Genomic DNA, 19546 nt, shown 5'->3' with positions numbered 1-19546 from the left:
CAAAGTTAATTTATTCGTTGCGCCTCTAGCAAACTAAATACCAAAATGATCAAAGTAATAAGCAATTTTTTCTCCCTCTCATTGAAACACTTACTGAACTCACATTTTCTCTTATTCAGATCACCCATTTCCTAGTAGCCTGCCTGTTGGCTGCAACCGTGTTGGCAAAAGTTGAACTACACCACGGCCCGATACCGTATAAGTTTCAGTATGGAGTCAACGATGGACACACCGGCGATCACAAAACCCACTGGGAACATCGAGAGGGCGATCGTGTGATAGGTCAGTACACAGTAGCCGAAGCGGATGGAACGCATCGCGTAGTGCAATATAAATCAGATCCAACTACCGGATTTCAAGCGCACGTGAAACGCGAAGGACACGCCAAGCATCCGCACGGGCAAAGCTATGCAAACATTGACCAGTTTCATTGAGTTTCAATTAAATGGTGGTAGAAAACACCGAACCATTATCTAGTTTTATTTGTAAAACTGAACGAAATTTGTGATTGATCGAAAATCAAATATTACTATTTGCTGCGGTCAATTATGCGGTCATATTATGAATTTTTTTTTATTGTATTATCTTCAAATACAACATCTTGAGAACATTTTCACAAATTTTTCATAAAGATCTGAGCAATAGGAAGAAAGTTAGAGCGATTCGCAGCGCGCCTCGCCACGGCCGCATAAGCTAAACTTGAAACTTTACACGCGATTATCTCGGAATAGTGTTTTCCGAAAAATGACCTTGCCGTGATCCTGATTGCGGGAAAACTACTGAACCGATTTTCTTCATCTTTTTTTTAAATTTTCGTTATTAAATTCGCCGGTCCTTGAACGATCGCTTTTTAAAACATACAGTTACATTTTGCCGCAAAAAAAATTTTAATGGAATTTTTAACGCTCAAAACGTGCATTTTTTGGGAAAAACGTTCCCGTTTGCACTGAAAACAAAATACTCATAAAAGCAATCGTTCAAGGACCCGGCACACTTCTAAACTAATAAAAAAATATGAGTTTTTTGATTTCGGTTGACCCGCTGAGTCTCAATCAAGATCACCGCAAGCCTCTGCAAAAAATAGCGTTTCGGGGAAACGGCCATTACTCCAGTAATAATTGGTATATCTCAAAATCAAACGTATTTTTTTTTTGTTGATAAACTGTACTTCCAGAAAAATACCCCTTTGATGCAATGAAATTGGTGCTATGCACTTAAAAATAGATTCAAACTTCCCTCATTTTTCTCGACCAAAAAGGTATATAACCCCTTGAAACGTGGTGGCGCGAAACGATTGAAGTTTGGACCTTGAGAAATTCGAAAAATCACCAACATTATGATATATACTAATCAAACATCTCCCTGAGAGCACAATGGAATTTTTAGTGAAAATTTTCAATTGCTGCTTCAAAATTGCAGATTTTCCCAAATTATGGGAAAATGTAAAAAATACTCCAATTTTAAAACCGCATAAGAATCCAGCTGAAGTTTCAAGTTATCGACCAATCAGTTTGCTTTCTTCAATAAGTGAACTGTTTGAGAGAATTATTCTTAACAGAATGATGTCACACATCAACGAAAATTCAATTTTTGCAGATGAACAGCTTGGATTTCGCCATGGGCATTCCATAACTCATCAATTGCTCAGAGTTACTAATATGATACGAGCTAACAAATCTGGAGGTTATTCCACTGGAGCTGCTCTTTTAGACATAGAAAAAGCATTCGACAGTGTTTGGCATAAAGGTTTGATTGCGAAATTGCAAACTTTTAATTTTCCAATTTTCCTAATCAAAATTTTAAAAAATTATCTTACTGATCGAACTCTGCAGGTTGTCTATCAGAATTCAAAATCTGATAGATTTCCTGTCAGAGCAGGTGTACCTTAAGGTTCAGTCTTGGGTCCAGTCTTGTACAACATATTCACTTCAGATCTTCCTGATTTGCCTCCAGGATGCACAAAGTCATTGTTCTGCGATGACACAAGCATTTCCGTAAAAGGAAAAAGTCTTCGTGTCATATGCAGTCGATTGCAGAAAAGTTTAGATATTTTTTCTTCCTACTTGCAAAAGTGGAAAATCTCTCCCAATGCTTCTAAAACTCAAATGATAATTTTTCCGCATAAGCCTAGGGCTTCTTTCCTCAAGCCAAACAATAATCACGTTGTCAAGATGAATGGGGTTATTTTAAGTTGGTCTTGATAAATGATAAAAAACTTATTTTCAAAGAGCACATTGAGAGTATACAAGCCAAGTGCATCAAATATACGAGATGTTTATATCCTCTCATTAACAGGAATTCTAAACTTTGTTTCAAGAACAAACTATTGATTTACAAACAAATTTTTAGACCAGCAATGCTTTATGCTGTACCGATCTGGTCAAGTTTCTGTTCAACAAGGAAGAAAACGCTCCAAAGGATTCAGAATAAAATTCTGAAAATGATTTTGAAGCGTCTTCCTTGGTTTGGTACACTCGAATTACATAGACTTACTGGTGTTGAACCATTAGAAATATGTCAAATAAAATTATTAAAAATTTTCGACAAAAATCGTTGCAATCCTCAATTGCTACGATAAGCTCTCTTTAAAGCCAATAAGTAGCAATTAAGTTAGTTATAAGTTTACTTCCCGTTTTCTGACAAGCAGGTTTTAATCCCTACGAACGATAAGTCCTAATTGCGAAAACAAACAAATCCTAACAATTGAAATTACAAATTTTTAACAGTGTTGAGAAGTCACCATTTGTGATTGGACACACATACTCATTACTTACAAATATTTATCATAAATACTTAAGCTACTAACAAATCCCCCCCTTAAAAAAAACCAACATTATGATTTTTTCTTCAGATGATACCAAATCTCGACGTTTCATGCATTTTTAGGCTATCTGGCACCAGAAAAAAAATTTCGAAAACCGAAACTTAATGCACCTCACTCCGTTGGGTAATTTTTTAGATTTGTAAAGGCCAAAATTCAATCGTTTTGCGTCACCCCATTTCAGGTTTGATTGAGTCAAAATTTCGCCCTGTATTTCGACAACAGCACCAGCGTACGTGCATGTGTCATATTGGGAACCACGAAAAATGTATGAGAATGCATGACAGCGGCTCAGGCGGCGTTTTCGCGCGACGAATGTTATTCGAATGAAAATATGAAATGATCGTTTTTTGTGATGATGGAGCTTGGTTCCAGTGTTACGTCTTTTAGTCTGTGGTACCACTATTGGAAATGATGATGAGCAACAGTATTAGTCCTGTCTGGTATTACGCTTCGCACGAAGCACACAACCGTACTGGGAGTTGTTCTCCAGATTTCAGAGGGTCCTTATAGGCCTCTATCGAAAACTTATAACTTTTGCTAAAAACTGCCAGACTTCAGCATAACAAATGTTCCGTTTTTTCATACCCTTCAAGGAATAACGGGTTTGACAATACTCAGTTATTAAGCCAGTATGCTCCAGTTTTTTTGCGAGCAGGACTCAACCTTCAAAATCTCCCATACTTTCAGCTCCATTGTGAGTCGAGAAGCGGATACGCCACAGAAGGGTTCTGGTCCTATGGCACAATACACTGAAAATATATTTTAATTTATTCCATGAAAACGTTTGTTTTACATAAAAATCCTTTTGTTGTTTTCTGCAATGAAACCAATGCGTAATAAATATGAAGCCACTTTCGTCAGAACTGTCAAAATTGTTACATGTTTCTATTCGTATGCTTAACGGAATGTTTTAAAAATGAAGGCAATTAATCGTACAAACAAAAGCTGCATATTGTAAATAGTACGAAAAATTAGTAAGGGGCCATCCACATACCACGTGGACAGCTTTGGGGGGGGGTTGGCTAATGTCCACGGTCCATACAATTTTTTTAGAATTTATATGGGCACTTGTCCACGGAGGGGGAGGGGGGGGGGGGTCAAAATCATTAAAAATCTGTCCACGTGGTATGTGGATGGCTCCTAAGCTTCCGCAATAACATATACATTATACGAAATTAAAAATAACAGAACACAAAAATTTCGTTTAAGTAAATACTCGTACTTCCGTTTTTTTTTGTTCGTTGTTATGCACGTTCGTAAGAAAGTACATTCGTGAATTGCACAAATTATGCGTAATGTTGCAATTCCATTCGATAACTTGCAATACGAATGTTCTATACAATCAACAAAAGTGCTGTACAATCTACCAATTCCATGTTTACAAAATTTGCGTGCGGAGAATAACGAAAAAATATTTCCAGTGTAGGGTTCTGGTCCTATGAACAATCCAAGTCTTGCGAGTTTATCGGCTTTTTCATTTACAGCGGTTCCACATTGACCAGAAACCCAATATAAATTTACTCGAATATTACAACCCAGTGTTTGAAGTGATTGAACACACTCTCAAACAAGTTTTGATTTGCATGTCTCATACTCCAGAGCATTTAAAGCAGCTTGACTGTCGGACATGATGCAAATGCTTGAGTTCCTGCATTTTCTTTGTAGGCATATTACAAAACATTATGGAATTGCTTTTTTTTTGTTCTCACTCATTTTCCGTCGGTCTTGTTCCGCCACTGTTGTTCCAATCACCAATCACCGACACCCAGGGAGGCGACTCCACCCAGGACCCTAACTTACGACCCGTTGATTAACGGACCGGCGCATGCTCATGCGATGGAAGGCGTGATCTCAGAAAATTTTTCGCCTCAGAAAATCTCCCGGTGTCGGCTAGGATTGAATATAGACCAGTTGGGTTGGTTGTGAGTGGATCACGCCTCCCCACAATCATCGACACCTATGTCGGCGTTGGGATTCGAACCCAGGCGTCGAGCGTGGTTGGCGGAGACGTTACCAACCAAGCTAGGCCCCTGCCTATGGTTCTGGTGTAATGGCCCCACGCGTCCTGTAAAAGCCTACAGGGCTCCGTCACATTAGGTGACATACTTAGAACCCAGAAAGAAGCCGGTTTCCTACCGCATTCTTTCTACGTTGGCACAGCCTTCAGCTATGCATGAAAGTAGGTCAGAGCTTGCTTACTGTTGAGTCTTCCGCTTGGCTTGGGTGACGAAAACCGCCACCCGTAACCACAATTAATTAAAACAAGAGCCCGCGGTTGGATACTTGATGGGCCGGTAATTCGTCGCAGCGCCGCGAGGGTGAGTTACCAGTAAAATGTTTGTAAACAAGATAGCGCACGACTCACCGCTCCCGGTAGAATTAGACTAATTGGGATTAAGCCCACGAAGTAATGTTCTAAAGTAGAGACAGGCCGAGAAAAGGCCATTAAAGAAATAAGGATAGACAGTGATTTCGCGAGGGGAAATTGTCTCTCGCGAAATACACTCTAGGGTTAGCAGTAAGTTCTCATATAAAACTTTAATCAATCGTGAAGTAATAGAGATTCCGCGCGGTAATTGCCCTACACTGGAATTGCTTGAACTTCCGCTCGGAAGACAGTTGGTCATTTAACTTGTATATTGATAATTGTTCTACAAAGATTTAAATATAGATTCTCCATTTACGACGTTGAGAAAGTCGACGAGACACGATTGTGATTAGCTCGGTGTTTTGTAAACAAATATAGAACTCGGTTTGGTTTCATATGAACATGTGCATTTTCAAAGATTTCATGCTTCGAATAGTTTTTTCATATTCTTAGCTCCAGTGTTCCAGCTCGTGCAAGCGCCTACTAGTTTATTTTTATAATTTTTCGTGCCCGCTGTTATAGTTGTGTCCGCACGCTTGTCATTCTCCTCAGTATGTTAAGGAAAGAAAAAATTCACCGCTCACTCCCCTTCCAGTATGTGCCTGTGTAAATGCTTTCACCACACTGCTTCTTTCTCACTCCAAAGTGTCTCAACCAGCTTCCGGAGAGACAAACACACTTCCAGCTCACCTCACACCTGATAGAAACAAGAGGGGTGAATCACTCTACAGAGAAAACGCAGAGGTGCACAACAGTGTCCACTGGCGAGTAGTCCGGAAAGTGAAAAAAAACCTACCTGGCAAAAATGTAGTCCTCATGTAGCTACGACCGAATTCCTCCAGAGTAAATTCGACCTACACACTCACAAAGTTTGATTGAATCCTGAGAGAATACTGCCAGCATCTGGGCGAGTTGAAGCGAAACCAGTCAAATGTGTTAATCAACATCACAGGCAATTCATAGGTATCAGCATTGATGTCAGAAAAGAACAAATAAAAAATAAATAAATATAAATTTGACTATAAGATACAGGAAGTCCGGCTAATATTTATAAAATAGCACACAAAAATTGAAATCTTGTGTTTGTTGAAAAATAAGTTTTAAATATCATCTCATAGTAAAAAGCAGCATCGTCACATATTTAGCTAAAATTCCCTTGGCCTTTAATTACTGCAATCCTATAAATGCTTCTAGAGGCCTTGTTTGTGATCCAAATATTTTGTAATCGATTATTATGATTACATAATGTTTGGATCACAAACAAAGCCCCTAGAAGCATTCATCCTTAACAGGTACCTACAGTTTCTCTAGGTCAATACATTTGGCTACTTCAATGAATAGAATAAAGTTTCAAGGCGCTGTTAAATGCGAACTTACCGGAACAATTTTATATATTGAATAAAAGCTGCTCAAGAGCGCAAATTGATTCCTCGGAAGAAGAAAATAAAAAACTTAACAGCCATTAACATCACACATAACAAACAAGTCTGGGAAAACGGAAAACATCGAAAACGGGTGCCATAAAATCAGCTACAGTCCGGCGCGCTTCTCGGATGAATATGATATAATAACGGTGCCAGTGCCACATTAACGAGCGAAAGTGTTGAACAGAAATTGGTGCGCTTTGGTGAGTAATCTTGTCCAATTTATGATGGTCAATGTAAAGTGAGCCAATTGGAGGTTAGTGGTGGGACAGGCATCAACCCATCGCGTCGCACCTCTACCTCATATTTTTCGATTTTTGTTTGTTTCATTTTCCTTTCAATGGACCGCTAGTTCCGCCATATCTCAGTTTCAATGTCCCTCAAGGCCGCCGCAGCCAATCGACGTCGGATGCGAATTTATTGCCTACAACCGAACAGAGCGGCGCCGCCAGAAATGTGCGTGCCAAGTGTCCGAAATTGTGGTGGAAAAGATGAAATTTTATTTCTCTTGTAACGGTTTGGTGACTTTGTAGTGTCCGCAGACTAGCAAGCGCCGTGCCGCTTCTGGTCCAGTGCCATAGTACACCAAAGGCTAATGCGTATAAATATTGTTCTCCTTGCTGGTAGAGGCATCAGTTTATCCGCAGCATTCGTTCTAGTACCTTGTCTTAGCGACATCATCAAACGCAGGAAATCCAGAATGTTTAAGGTGTGTGCTATCATATCGTGTGCCCTTTAGTGTCGTTCTAGTGAAAGTGTTAATAATTTGCTTTGCATTTCACCCTGCAGATTGTTGCTTTGGTTGCCTGTCTGGCTATTGCCGTTTCTGCCGAATACTACTTGGGAGAGCATGTGGAACACAAGGAATATCATTCGCATCCTAAGTACAAGTTCGAATACGGTGTGAAGGATTCCCACACCGGTGATCACAAGAGCCAGTGGGAACACCGCGACGGAGATGTAGTCGTGGGATCGTACACGCTCGAGGAAGCCGACGGTACTCACCGTGTTGTGTCCTACAACTCCGACGATCATAACGGCTTCCAGGCTCACGTACAACGAGTAGGACATGCTCATCACCCACATGGAGAAAGTTACGCTAACATCGATCAGCATCACTGAAGACTGCGGTATGGTGCAGTGTCAGTGTTCCCCACCACTAGTTAACTGTTGATAGTTGTGTAAATTTAGAATGCCAAAACAATAAAATGTTCCTCACTTGTGCATCGAGTTCAGCACGGTCATCATAACATAGTTATTACTATTGCTTTTTCAACCCGAAAACTCTAAGGACAAAAGAACTGAAAACACTAAACGAAATTGCGTGATTTGAAGTACGTTTATGTTTCTAACTAATTTCGAGAATAACGAAAGATAGTCACTTAAACTCCATTATAATCTATGAGTGGCATGTCTTTCCTGCAAAATCATTCAAATACCTTCTTGTTTTTAAATTGTTTTTTTTTTTTTAAAGCGTAACGAAAATCAATTGCTGGCCATAACTTTTGTTATGAAACCCTAACGAGAAAAGAATTTTGTAATATAATTCTCTACAGTATTCCCTTATTAACACACACAGAATCCCGAATGAGAATTACTAGAATATCTATAACTCGGTGACAAAATCGTGAGAAAAATCATATCTGCAATACAGATAGGATTTGTGGAGCTGACACCTGGAAAACATTCTTATTGCTTTCTTTTCTGGGAGTTTACACTCTGATTTCTTCGTGTGTACCTGTGGTAGTGTCCTTTAAAATTTTCGCGAACCAACTAAAGCGAATTTTCAATTCTGTGAATGCTTAAAAGTGAATCCAATGAACTTTCATTACACTATTAGTATTCATGATTGGTAGTTCCATAAGCACGGTAATCTTGATGATTCTTTCTTCAGGATTCCTTATCGAGGACGCCTACGAATCCAGTGTAAGGAACCCCAGGAATTCTTCGCGAAACTAAAGTGTTTGTTCGGGTTGTAGAGTAATAATTCAACAATATTCTCTGAAAATTTCAATAAAAAATGTGAAACACTAGTTTGGTAGAGGCAAATCGCATGAGATGTTCCGAAATAAGATAGCAACTCATCACAAAATTTTGAAATTTCTTAATGGTTCGCCCCCATTCTCTGTTAAATTGATTTGGAGTTAAGTATTTCATGAGCCTATAAAGCAGCATACAACAATCATTATTCCTTAAAAATTCACAGCACCGTATACCTGGGTTGGAATTACATAGTCCTTCATTTTTACAAATTTATCCTGGAGAGACTTTTGACACAGTGTTATGACTGCAACAAAGTTAGAAAGTCCACGAGTGACCAGAAAATTTCTACTCCTTAGCCCGTACCTACTGTTTCAAAGTTGCACCTCCAGATGTAAACAATTTTTGGCCGGTTGGAACTGTTTCCCAAATTGGGTCCTAAGCCTATACCAGTTTTTATAAATCATTTGAAAAAAGCCGCGTAATTTTCTGAGCAAAACGTGATTTTTAAAATATGTTCATCGTTTCCCTTCGTTTTTTAAATGAAGAATAAAAAACTGCTCGAAATATCTTGAATGACAGTTCGCCCATGTACGGTATATACGGAACACTATAGTCTTTATTGATTACATGTTAGACCAAAACGTAATAGCCATGCAACATGCAGTTTAATGGAAAAAATCTGCATGAATGTTAAGACTTCAACTCACAAAAATCTTACAATGGTCGAATTTGGATACTCAAAAATCATCGAAAGTTCTAGTAACTGAAATTAAGACTGTGCTCTTCAAATAAATGTTTTGATAAAAGAAAAACAAAAGAATAAAATTCCCAACTGCTTGAAGAGCATACTGTTATTACATTTGACTAACTCCATAAAAAGGTCTCAAATTTAATATATTTTTAAACTGCCTTTTTAAATTTAGTACTTAAAAATTTTGTACAGATGGGCTAGAGATGTCACTGTCAAGTTCTTATCTATTCTTTCTTTCTTTTTTTTAAATCATTTTAGTTCATGAGAACTACGAAAGGTTAACTTAACATCGATGGTTTTCTGATCATAAAGAAATTGAGAAAAATTACAAAGGTTGTATGCAAAGCCACGACCGCAAGGTTGACGTAGAACTACATATCATTGTTTGTTGCATTACTTAAATTGAACATGTTTAAAATTTTGTGTAAAAGAAGAGTTGAAGTGCTACCGAATTTAAGTTTGCACATACAACACTGAATGAAACAAACACTATACAACACAAACAAGTATCAACAGTCAAAGTGCATGCAGATTAAAATAACATTATACTTTTAATTTCAGCGCAAAACGAGAAAGTATTAAATCTTCCATAATTTGTTTGTTGTCCTTATAAGGACTGTTGTTGTTCAATTTCATATCGAATTCAATGTTGATCGCATCTGTGTGCTACCCCGACAGAGGAGATTAAGGCCAAACCAATATGCATGAAAAAATTGAAAGATTTACTTATTGATGTGCAAATATTACCATGTTGTTTTTAAACTACACTGTGACTTTATTGCAGAAAAAAGTCTAAACAATTACTTTTGTTAACAGTAACTTTGAAATTGACCTTTTGTTAGTATAATTACTGATAAATCAGACATTTTCACTAACCACTAACCTTATTTTAAAATTTATTTTCAAAGACAGTCAGCACCAGTTGGAAATCTCGCCATGTTTTTTTTCGTTTCCGAGATTTTGACAGCAAAAATAAAAACAAAACGTTCAAATACAGTATTTCCAGCTGTTAAGTTTTCTTCGTTAGAGCCCAGAGAGCTATTCCAATGAATTATTATATTTCTAAAAAATACTGAAATACGTATATTTTAATACGTTTTTAGTAGTGTTGTTTTAAAACAACATTGCGCATTTAGGAGTTAAGTAAGGATTGTTGTAGTCGCTGTCTAGAACTAATATGAGCGATTTCGGCTGAAACAGGCTCTTATATAGGCCAAATAACACACTACAAATTACTAGGTCTAGTATTCTGTCGACCGTGCTTGGGAAAAACAATATCGCACGCTTAGCCTTGGCTAATAGCGGTCTCTATCAACTATATTAGTTAAGAGAATTCGTTATCGATATTGTTTTTTGGCCATTTTGCATGTGTAGGATAAGTACAACGATACACCGTGCTCCAGTACTGAATCGAGAAAATTTCCAGCTTCAAAAGATCCTCGACTCGATCGGGAATCGAACCCGATAACACCCAACCGTGTGGAAGAGCTAGCCGACCGATATCGCTAACCACAGAGCCACGGGGACCACCGTGCTTGGGAAGCAATCATATAATTACCAATCAGAGGTCGAATTTTGCGTTTTGACAAGGCTTGACTAATTTCAATAGTACAATAGTTCAAATAATTAAATTACAATTTCTTGCATTTCGGAAGAATCTCAGAAGATTTTCTTATCTATTGCTGGAAGAACGAAGGAAATCCATCGAAAACTAACCGATTTATTAGCATGTGAAATTGGACATATTTTTCACTTTTTACGGTTTTAGATTTTCATTTTACATCCCTATGTTCCCGAGTATGTAGCCGAACTTCCTGAGAGACGTAGTTCTACGTCAGAAGCTGAAATTCTCCAATAATAATAAGATTGTTCAAAATCAGAACGGTTTATTTCTGCATTTCTGCGCATCACCCCGATTACGGAAATACCTATCTTGGTTATTTTCGGCTGTTTTCCAGAGTCTGGACGATTGTTATCCAGAATCTGGAAGTCACTATCTTAGATTTCAAAATGGCATGTAAAGTCAATTCCTGGCCCCTGGTCATACTTGTTCAAGAATTACCCAAATATCAAAAAAAAAATAACACCGAGACGAAAAGAAGGAATACATTTAATAAAAGTTTGTATGCAAGTTACGACGTTTGTAACTTGCTTTCAAGTAAATGTTGAAAAATAACACTATATTATAATTAATAATAATTTCGCTTGCCTTCCGACGACACTCTCGCTGTCACTGGACTTGTTTGTTGTTAAATTTAGCATACACGCTGCCTCAAAACCAATAGTATTAACAAAACGGGTTGAGCCTTTTTTTTCTCTCCCTTCCAATTTTCAAGAGTTTTGAAGAGGGGGTGGCATAAAATGAATATAAAATTTGTAACGGCCCTATTTGTCAAGGAAGGGAAGGAGGGCTCTTTTGAGTTTCCGAGTATCTGTCCTCCATGTTAGAAGGGGCTCAAAACGGTAGTTGTATTCCAATTACCATTCTTGTGCCAACGTAGGACTCTAAACAGTGTTGTACAAATGCGCTCGATGGCCTTCCGGTGAGACAGGGGGTTGCTGCGCAAGCCCCTACCGTAAAACACTTACAAGTAATAAACGAAGAACAAAGAAATTCGTACTGGAACAATCGGCAAAGGCCCATGCGATGAAAATTGACTAACAATCGGAAACTCGGAACGTGGAACTGCCGGTCTCCTGGATGGTCATGCCATCTACTAGAGCTGCGGCAACACGCATGATCTGGGGATTGCTTTCATAGTGATGGGCGAGATGCGTAAACGAGTGGTTCACAGGTGCCAATCCGCCCTCGAATGTGCAGATTGAGAATCAAGGCCCGTTTCTTCGAAATCAGCATCATGAACACGCCCTTATGTCAAAAGTACCGAAGACGAAAATGATGAATTCTACGCGCAGTTGGAGTGTGAGTACGACCTCTGCCGAAAACATGATATTAGGATCGTTCTCGGGGATTTCAACGCTCAGGTCGGCCAGGAGGAGGAATAAAACCGGTGACTGGAAGGTGCAGGTGGACCAGATGACCAACGAATTGGGCCTAAGACTTATCTACTTTGCCACCTCCAAGAACATGACCGTGCGTAGTATTTGCTTCCAGCGCAACCTCCTACACAAATACACCTGGAGGTCGTCATCAAATCAGACAGAACACAGATCGACCACGTTCTGATTGATTGTCGGCACTTCTCAGACATCACGCCAACATTGACTCTGAACACTATCTGATTATGATGCGCCCAAAGCTCTCCGTTGTTGACAACATTCGGTACCGACGCCCGCAAACAGCCTTCAACAGCGTAGCGGAGAACGTGATCGGAAATGCGGGACCAACCCAATGAAACGAGTGGTTGGACGACGGAGGTGGGAGGGTAATGGATGAGGAGAACACTCCGCGAGCGGCTAAGATGCGAAGAACCCCCACGACTTCAAAGCCGCGTACGACACTATCGGCAGAAAAGAGTTAAGGAAAGTCATGGAAAACTATCCTGCTAAGATGGTGTTTACCTCGAATCCGGTATAAAAAAAAAAGTCCATGGCGCAGTGGGCAAGATGGGTAGACCAGGTGGAGTAAGTTTTGGCAGGGAGTAGGGGTACCTGGGGTAATCAGCACCGTTGTGGCAAGATGCACCCCCTCAGATTTACAATGGAGAAACATTTTAATACAAAATAATAATTCTAATATTTGAATCTATGTTTTCTATAGTCACCCTGTCAATTTGGCAGTAGTAGTGACAATGTCAGAAAATGTAAATAAACACAAAAAAAAAGTTTTTGTAGCATACGGTCTATTTTTTTTCTCAACTGAATTAAGTGTTCTTAGCTCTTCAATTATTGTTTTCCATTAGCGAAAAGTGTTATTGCATCGAATATATGTCGAGCAACATATTTCTGATGAAATATCGGTAAGTTTCAATGAGAATAACCGCTATGTAACAAGAAACATTCTTTTGTTACGTTGGGGGCATAACGCTTTTCTTAGCTCGGGGCAAAAGGACTCTTTGTAAATAAATTTTTTGCTTACATTTCATCTCGTTTCCAGCATTGTCCAGAAATCCAATCGGTGGTCACTAGGGTGGGGAATCGTTATAAAGAAAAAACGAAACTTGATAGCAGAAAGCCAGAACCAATTTTTTTTAGGTTCGATTTGAGGCCCCAATCAATCCTAAATTTATCGGAAGTCGATTGGTTTTGTCTCCGCTTGGCGCATTGCATTTCAAATTGTAGCACGCCAAAAATCGTCTAGAGACGATGGCGTACTAAACGTTTCCACACTCCGAATACACTTAAAACCAGGGACCTCCATTCCGCACATGATTTGACGAATGAGCGATTTAAGCGCCACCTCTAACGAGGATCGCCCATCAAGATTTAGTTGCCTGGTATGAGACCTAACCTCAGGTAGGTTCTGTTGCTATAGGATCAAAGCGGTCCGGCTGTCACCAAAATCACCCGCACTAGTCTTACTTGATCTAATTCTACTTTAACGACCATAAGTCCCTGATTCCAACCGAATCGTATATGAGCGAAGCTCCCGTTGAAAGCTTCCTACCATCATCATGGGGGTTCTCTCTCTCTCTCTCTGTCAGCGAACGTAATACCGTTTCAGTCATTTGGTTGCCTTTCTAAGCCAAATCCACCACAAGCGGGGTTCTAAACCTAACACGGACACGGGCAAACGCGTGAGCTGAGATTTTCCAGGGAGCTAATCACCAAAAACTAAACAGCGTGGTAGGGAGAGTAGTAGCGTAATATTTTAAGCCATGATTCAAATACATGTTTACAGGTTCATTTACAACTCTTATTCCGATATTCTATTCTACAACGAGACTTTTCTAGCTATCTGTGCGTGTCTAGCTATACAGTCCAGACCATTGTCTTTCGCCGAACAAAACATTGTTAATATTTGTCCGCAGGCGCTGGGCTTAGCCAAATTCGTTTTTAATTCTCATTGATCGGCATTCTTGAGCCGGCGGTCGCATGTGCACACGGACAATAAAAAAGAGCTCTGGTACTTACAGCTTACAGGCCTGTAGCAATGCTGCTGGTTGAAATACCTCTGGCTGTGCCTTACAGCGCGTGACGATAGCACGAACGATGAGCAGCAAGCAATACGATGATGTCTTTCTTCGATGTGTGTTCTCTGCTGCTGATGCTGTCCGGCGCGATGGTGACGGCGCGGCCCTCTAGCCCAGTTGACGGTTGGGCGGTAATTTGCCCACCGTAAGCCCAACGGTAAAATGTGGCGACAGTCGATTGGCTAAACTAAAAATAAAAAGCCGTCGAACGGCTGTTAGATTCGAATTAAGACACGCACTTCCTTACGCACAGATTATATTACCTTTTTCTTTGACTTATCACTAAAGTAACTAGCCTAGCTTGCGAAAAAGATTTCTATTTTGTCACTGGTTTGATATCACTGAAAAGATTTACGACGATTAGCACTCTGGAAATTTAACTATATTCAACTATCCCTACTTCGAAAACCGCGAATAAAGGTAAGGCCACACTTCCGATACTGTATAGAGTTCACGGGCAAATGGACGAGAAAACCTCGAGTCCTCAGATATATAGTTTCTCGAAGTCTTTGGTATACCGGAAATACTTCACCCGAACGATTTTGAGAATTTAGTTACCTCTCAGGTCTCGCCTTCCCGCTTTCCCAGTATTTTGAGAGCACGAAGGCCTGTGCCAATTCTTTTAGCCGGTTAAAGAGCTTTCCTCTCTGGACCTCGCGTATCACAGTGCGGAATGTCCTGTCCACATGGTGGCCTATCTTTCGGGCGCAGGTTTGCTTTACTTACGTCTTGTAATTTTATAGCTGTTTAAGTATTTTACATCATCATATCTCTCCCAATATTTGAATTATTTTGATATATATATATATATATATATATATATATATATATATATATATATATATATATATATATATATATATATATATATATATATATATATATATATATATATATACATATGTATATCATGCCTATATATATATATATATATATATATATATATATATATATATATATATATATATATATATATATATATATATATATATATACATATGTATATCATGCCTATCAGCATAGCCATTAAGGAGGATGTAGAATGCTTCGATCAACGTGACACAAGGGGTATACGAGGCACCAGAAGGTCATTCTCGATGATCAGATGGCAGCAGGAATGGTCCAATTCCGCAAAGGGTAGATGGACGCATCGACTTATTCCGGACGTATCCGGATGGGTCGGGAGGCGCCATGGAGAAGTTAACTTCCACTTGACACAGATTCTGTCAGGTCATGGTTGCTTCAGGCAGTATCTACACAGATTCGGGCGTGCGGGGTCCCCCATGTGTCCCGAGTGCGCGGATGCGGAAGAAACTGCTGAGCATGTCTTCTTCGTGTGCCCTCGTTTTGTGCATGCGCGGAGCGACATGATGGTAGTGAGCGGGCCAGACACCACTTCGGACAACCTAGTTCGGAGGATGTGTAAAGACCCAAACATTTGGAGGGCGGTTTGTACAGCCGCCTCTCAAATAGTTTTAGAATTGCAAAACAGGCGACAGGTTGACCACCGACACGCCAGTGTTAGCTAACGGCCAGTCTCCAGGTTAGTTAGCTAAGTTAGCAAAGAGATCTATAGAACCAAGAGGGTGCACAGAGCACAAAAGCCGCTCCCCGAAGCAATACCTGGCGGTGGTCCCGGGGAGTATTATGGGCTGGAGACTGGAGGGGTTTTAGTGGGTCCGGTCACTGATTCAAACCAACCCCACACTCCCTGAGGTTGGTCACCTCAGGGGTTTGGATGCAAATTTTCCCTCCACCTGAAACAAAAAAAAAAAAAAAAAAAAAAAAAAAAAAAAAAAATATATATATATATATATATATATATATATATATATATATATATATATATATATATATATATATATATATATATATATATATATATATATATATATATATATATATATATATATACATACATATATATATATATATATATATATATATATATATATATATATATATATATATATATATATATATATATATATATATTTTACCGGTGCGGGATATATATTTTAAAGTGCGGGATACAGCAGACACCCGGATTTATCTCATAATAGATCAACGATTTTGGTTGCAGGGAGGAAGATTGTGCTTGTGGTGGGTGCTGACAAGTACTTTCATACTAATTTTAAAACGACAGGAAACTACGATCGATGTTTATTCCATCAGGCACATTTTTTCTGGATGGACAAACTCATTATCTACGACTTTGTCAAATATACTGTACAAATCAAATAACCCGTTCTGGCTCTAAAAATATTTTTAATATTAAAGGGCACTCTCGGCTTAGTAAATTTGGTTTATATGTTTGCGCTAAGATCTTTATGCTAACGGATAATCTTGCTTAAGGAGTGCCGAAAGCCTCTTAATGATAAACACATTTTCAAAGCAAGACCCGTTTGTTTGGTTGATTAAGTGTCTTCGGGAAAATTATTTATTTATTTGTTGGTTATTAATTTATTTGACATGGCCTGAATAACAAAGTTTCTCCAATTCACTCGATTATTGGTTGCCGCTCTCTAATCCCTAGGACACCATGCAGGGGTTCCTGGGGTAAAACGCACCAGTTAACGAAAGCAGAGTATATTCTTGTTAAAGCTATGAGATAAAACCGATGCACAATGGTCCAGAATTTGGAGAAACACTTTCTTCTACAAAGCTGTTACATATGATAGAGCGCTTATTGAAAAATTATCAAAAATTAAGGTGACCAAAATTTTCTATGCAATCAAGTATCTAACTTTTTCTAAAACTTTTTCTACAATGTTATAGCTCCATTAATTTCAAGTAACTTTGTTAAACAAGTTTTTCTCTATCTTTGAACACAACCGATTTATATTTAAAAAAACATATTTTGCGCTCTAACTTTTTTTATTTTAAGTTTCACCTTAAAACTGTCTTTGAACGACTTTTAGAACTTTTTAAGAGAAACAATTTGCAATGCTGATATCGTTAAAATCTCAATTCTACTCGAAGTTATTAATGTTTTTCATAAAAAATAAGCCTTTTTTATTTGTTTGTCATTCTTTTTGGGGCAAACATAAAAAATATCTCTTGATCTCATTTTGAAGGGCATACTTGACCCTTTGAGTGGAGGAATTTTAAAAAATATTTAATTTTTTAAATTTGAGTAAATTCAATTTAAAAACATGACAAAAATTTCAATGATTTTATACACTATGCATATGAAAAACGCATATTTTTTGATGAAAAACTATAATTTCTTCGAATAGAATTCAGATATTTACGATATCAGCATTGCAAATTGTTTCTCTTAAAAAGCTCCAAAAGTTGCCGCAATGTTATATACTGATCAAAACACCCGTATTTATTCGTTCAAACTCGCATCTGATGCTAAAACATTATAGAAAATTTTTTTTAAGTGAGTGTAATAATTTATAAAAGTCGTCAATCGAGGATAAATGCAAACTTGCTGGGGTAAAATGCACCGCCACAAAGGGGCAAGAAGCACCAGGCAAATGAGGTAAAATGCACCCCGTCCACGGGGCAGAATGCACCACAATATTGGGGCAGTACGGCTCATTTTGTCATCTAATAAATAATGGCAAAATGGTTTTCTTTGGAATTCCACGCACTCGATGGTTTTTGGTTGCCTCTAGCACCTATTGTAGCTGTTCAACGATCCATGACCACTAGGGTGGGGCAAAGTGATCGATTTTCCAGAACCAATTTTTTTTGGTTCATTTCGGGGCCCCAAACAACACTAAACTTACCGAAAGTCAAGTCAATTTATTTGGGAAAACCTACTTTTTTGCATTTACCTTTCTAGAGAGCTTAATAATACTCTAATAATGCACTACATTATGGTAAAATATAGTACTGTAGATGCCTAACAACTTTACAGAAGACACTGAAGAGATAGGATGTCCCTAAGAAGAGCCCTAGCTGTTCAAAGTTGAGTATGTCGATTCAAATGCAGAAAATCTTGTTTTCTGCCAACATTACCAAACTACCGGTGTCAGTAGGATTTCCGTCAGAAGTAACCTGTCGTAACAAGTTTATACACTCAACTGGATCAAGCAAACAAATCTAGGTCAATATTCTAGGCGTAGGTAGAATCTACTACGTGTTTCAGAGGTTACTTCTGATAGAAATCTGACTGACGCCGGTACACTGGCAGTGTTGACAGAAAACATGATTTGCAACATAAATTTCGACATAATCAACTTTGAACAGCTCTAGTATTTTTTTGGGACACCCTAGCTTTTTAGTGTCTTCGGCCAAGTTGTTAGGCATCAAAAAACCTACAATTTGAAGTCATGAAACCTACGGTTCGAGCCATTTTGAGCTCTTTAGAATGAAATTTCCATTTAAATCTCCATATAAATTTTGTAACAGGTAGGCTTAACGTACGTTATATTGGACCGGTAAAATATATATATATATATATATATATATATATATATATATATATATATATATATATATATATATATATATATATATATATATATATATATATATATATCTATATATATATATATATATATATATATATATATATATATATATATATATATATATATATATATATATATATATATATACATACATATATATATATATATATATATATATATATATATATATATATATATATATATATATATATATATATATATATATATATATATATATATATATATATATATATATATAGATATATATATATATATATATATATATATATATATATATATATATATATATATATATATATATATAGATATATATATATATATATATATATATATATATATATATATATATATATATATATATATATAGATATATATATATATATATATATATATATATATATATATATATATATATATATATATATATATATATATATATATATTTTACCGGTCCAATATAGCGTACGTTAAGCCTACCTGTTACAAAATTTATATGGAGATTTAAATGGAAATTCCATTCTAAAGAGCTCAAAATGGCTCGAACCGTAGGTTTCATGACTTCAAATTGTAGGTTTTTTGATGCCTAACAACTTGGCCGAAGACACTAAAAAGCTAGGGTGTCCCAAAAAAATACTAGAGCTGTTCAAAGTTGATT

At 37.6% G+C, this 19546-nt stretch overlaps 2 protein-coding genes across 2 annotated transcripts; both read left to right on the top strand.

Annotated features, from left to right (window-relative positions):
- The first annotated feature begins 45 nt into the window (after positions 1 to 45).
- On the top strand, positions 46 to 434 carry LOC129719818 (cuticle protein 19-like). Its single transcript, XM_055671228.1, has 2 exons — positions 46 to 54; positions 120 to 434. The coding sequence occupies exons 1-2, from the start codon at positions 46 to 48 to the stop codon at positions 432 to 434; spliced, it is 324 nt and encodes a 107-aa protein (XP_055527203.1).
- Positions 435 to 7078: 6644 nt separating this feature from the next.
- Positions 7079 to 7866, top strand: LOC129724681 (larval cuticle protein A2B-like). The gene is made up of 2 exons (XM_055679776.1): positions 7079 to 7325; positions 7406 to 7866. Exons 1-2 carry the CDS (start codon positions 7212 to 7214, stop codon positions 7736 to 7738), a joined length of 447 nt encoding a protein of 148 aa, XP_055535751.1. The 5' UTR covers positions 7079 to 7211; the 3' UTR covers positions 7739 to 7866.
- The last annotated feature ends 11680 nt before the right edge of the window (positions 7867 to 19546 follow it).

Source organism: Wyeomyia smithii, chromosome 2, assembly GCF_029784165.1.
Source record: "Wyeomyia smithii strain HCP4-BCI-WySm-NY-G18 chromosome 2, ASM2978416v1, whole genome shotgun sequence".
Classification (NCBI taxonomy): Eukaryota; Metazoa; Arthropoda; class Insecta; order Diptera; family Culicidae; genus Wyeomyia; species Wyeomyia smithii.
The sequence above is the reverse complement of the archived record's forward strand: the minus strand, read 5'-3'. Positions and strand labels throughout refer to the sequence as shown.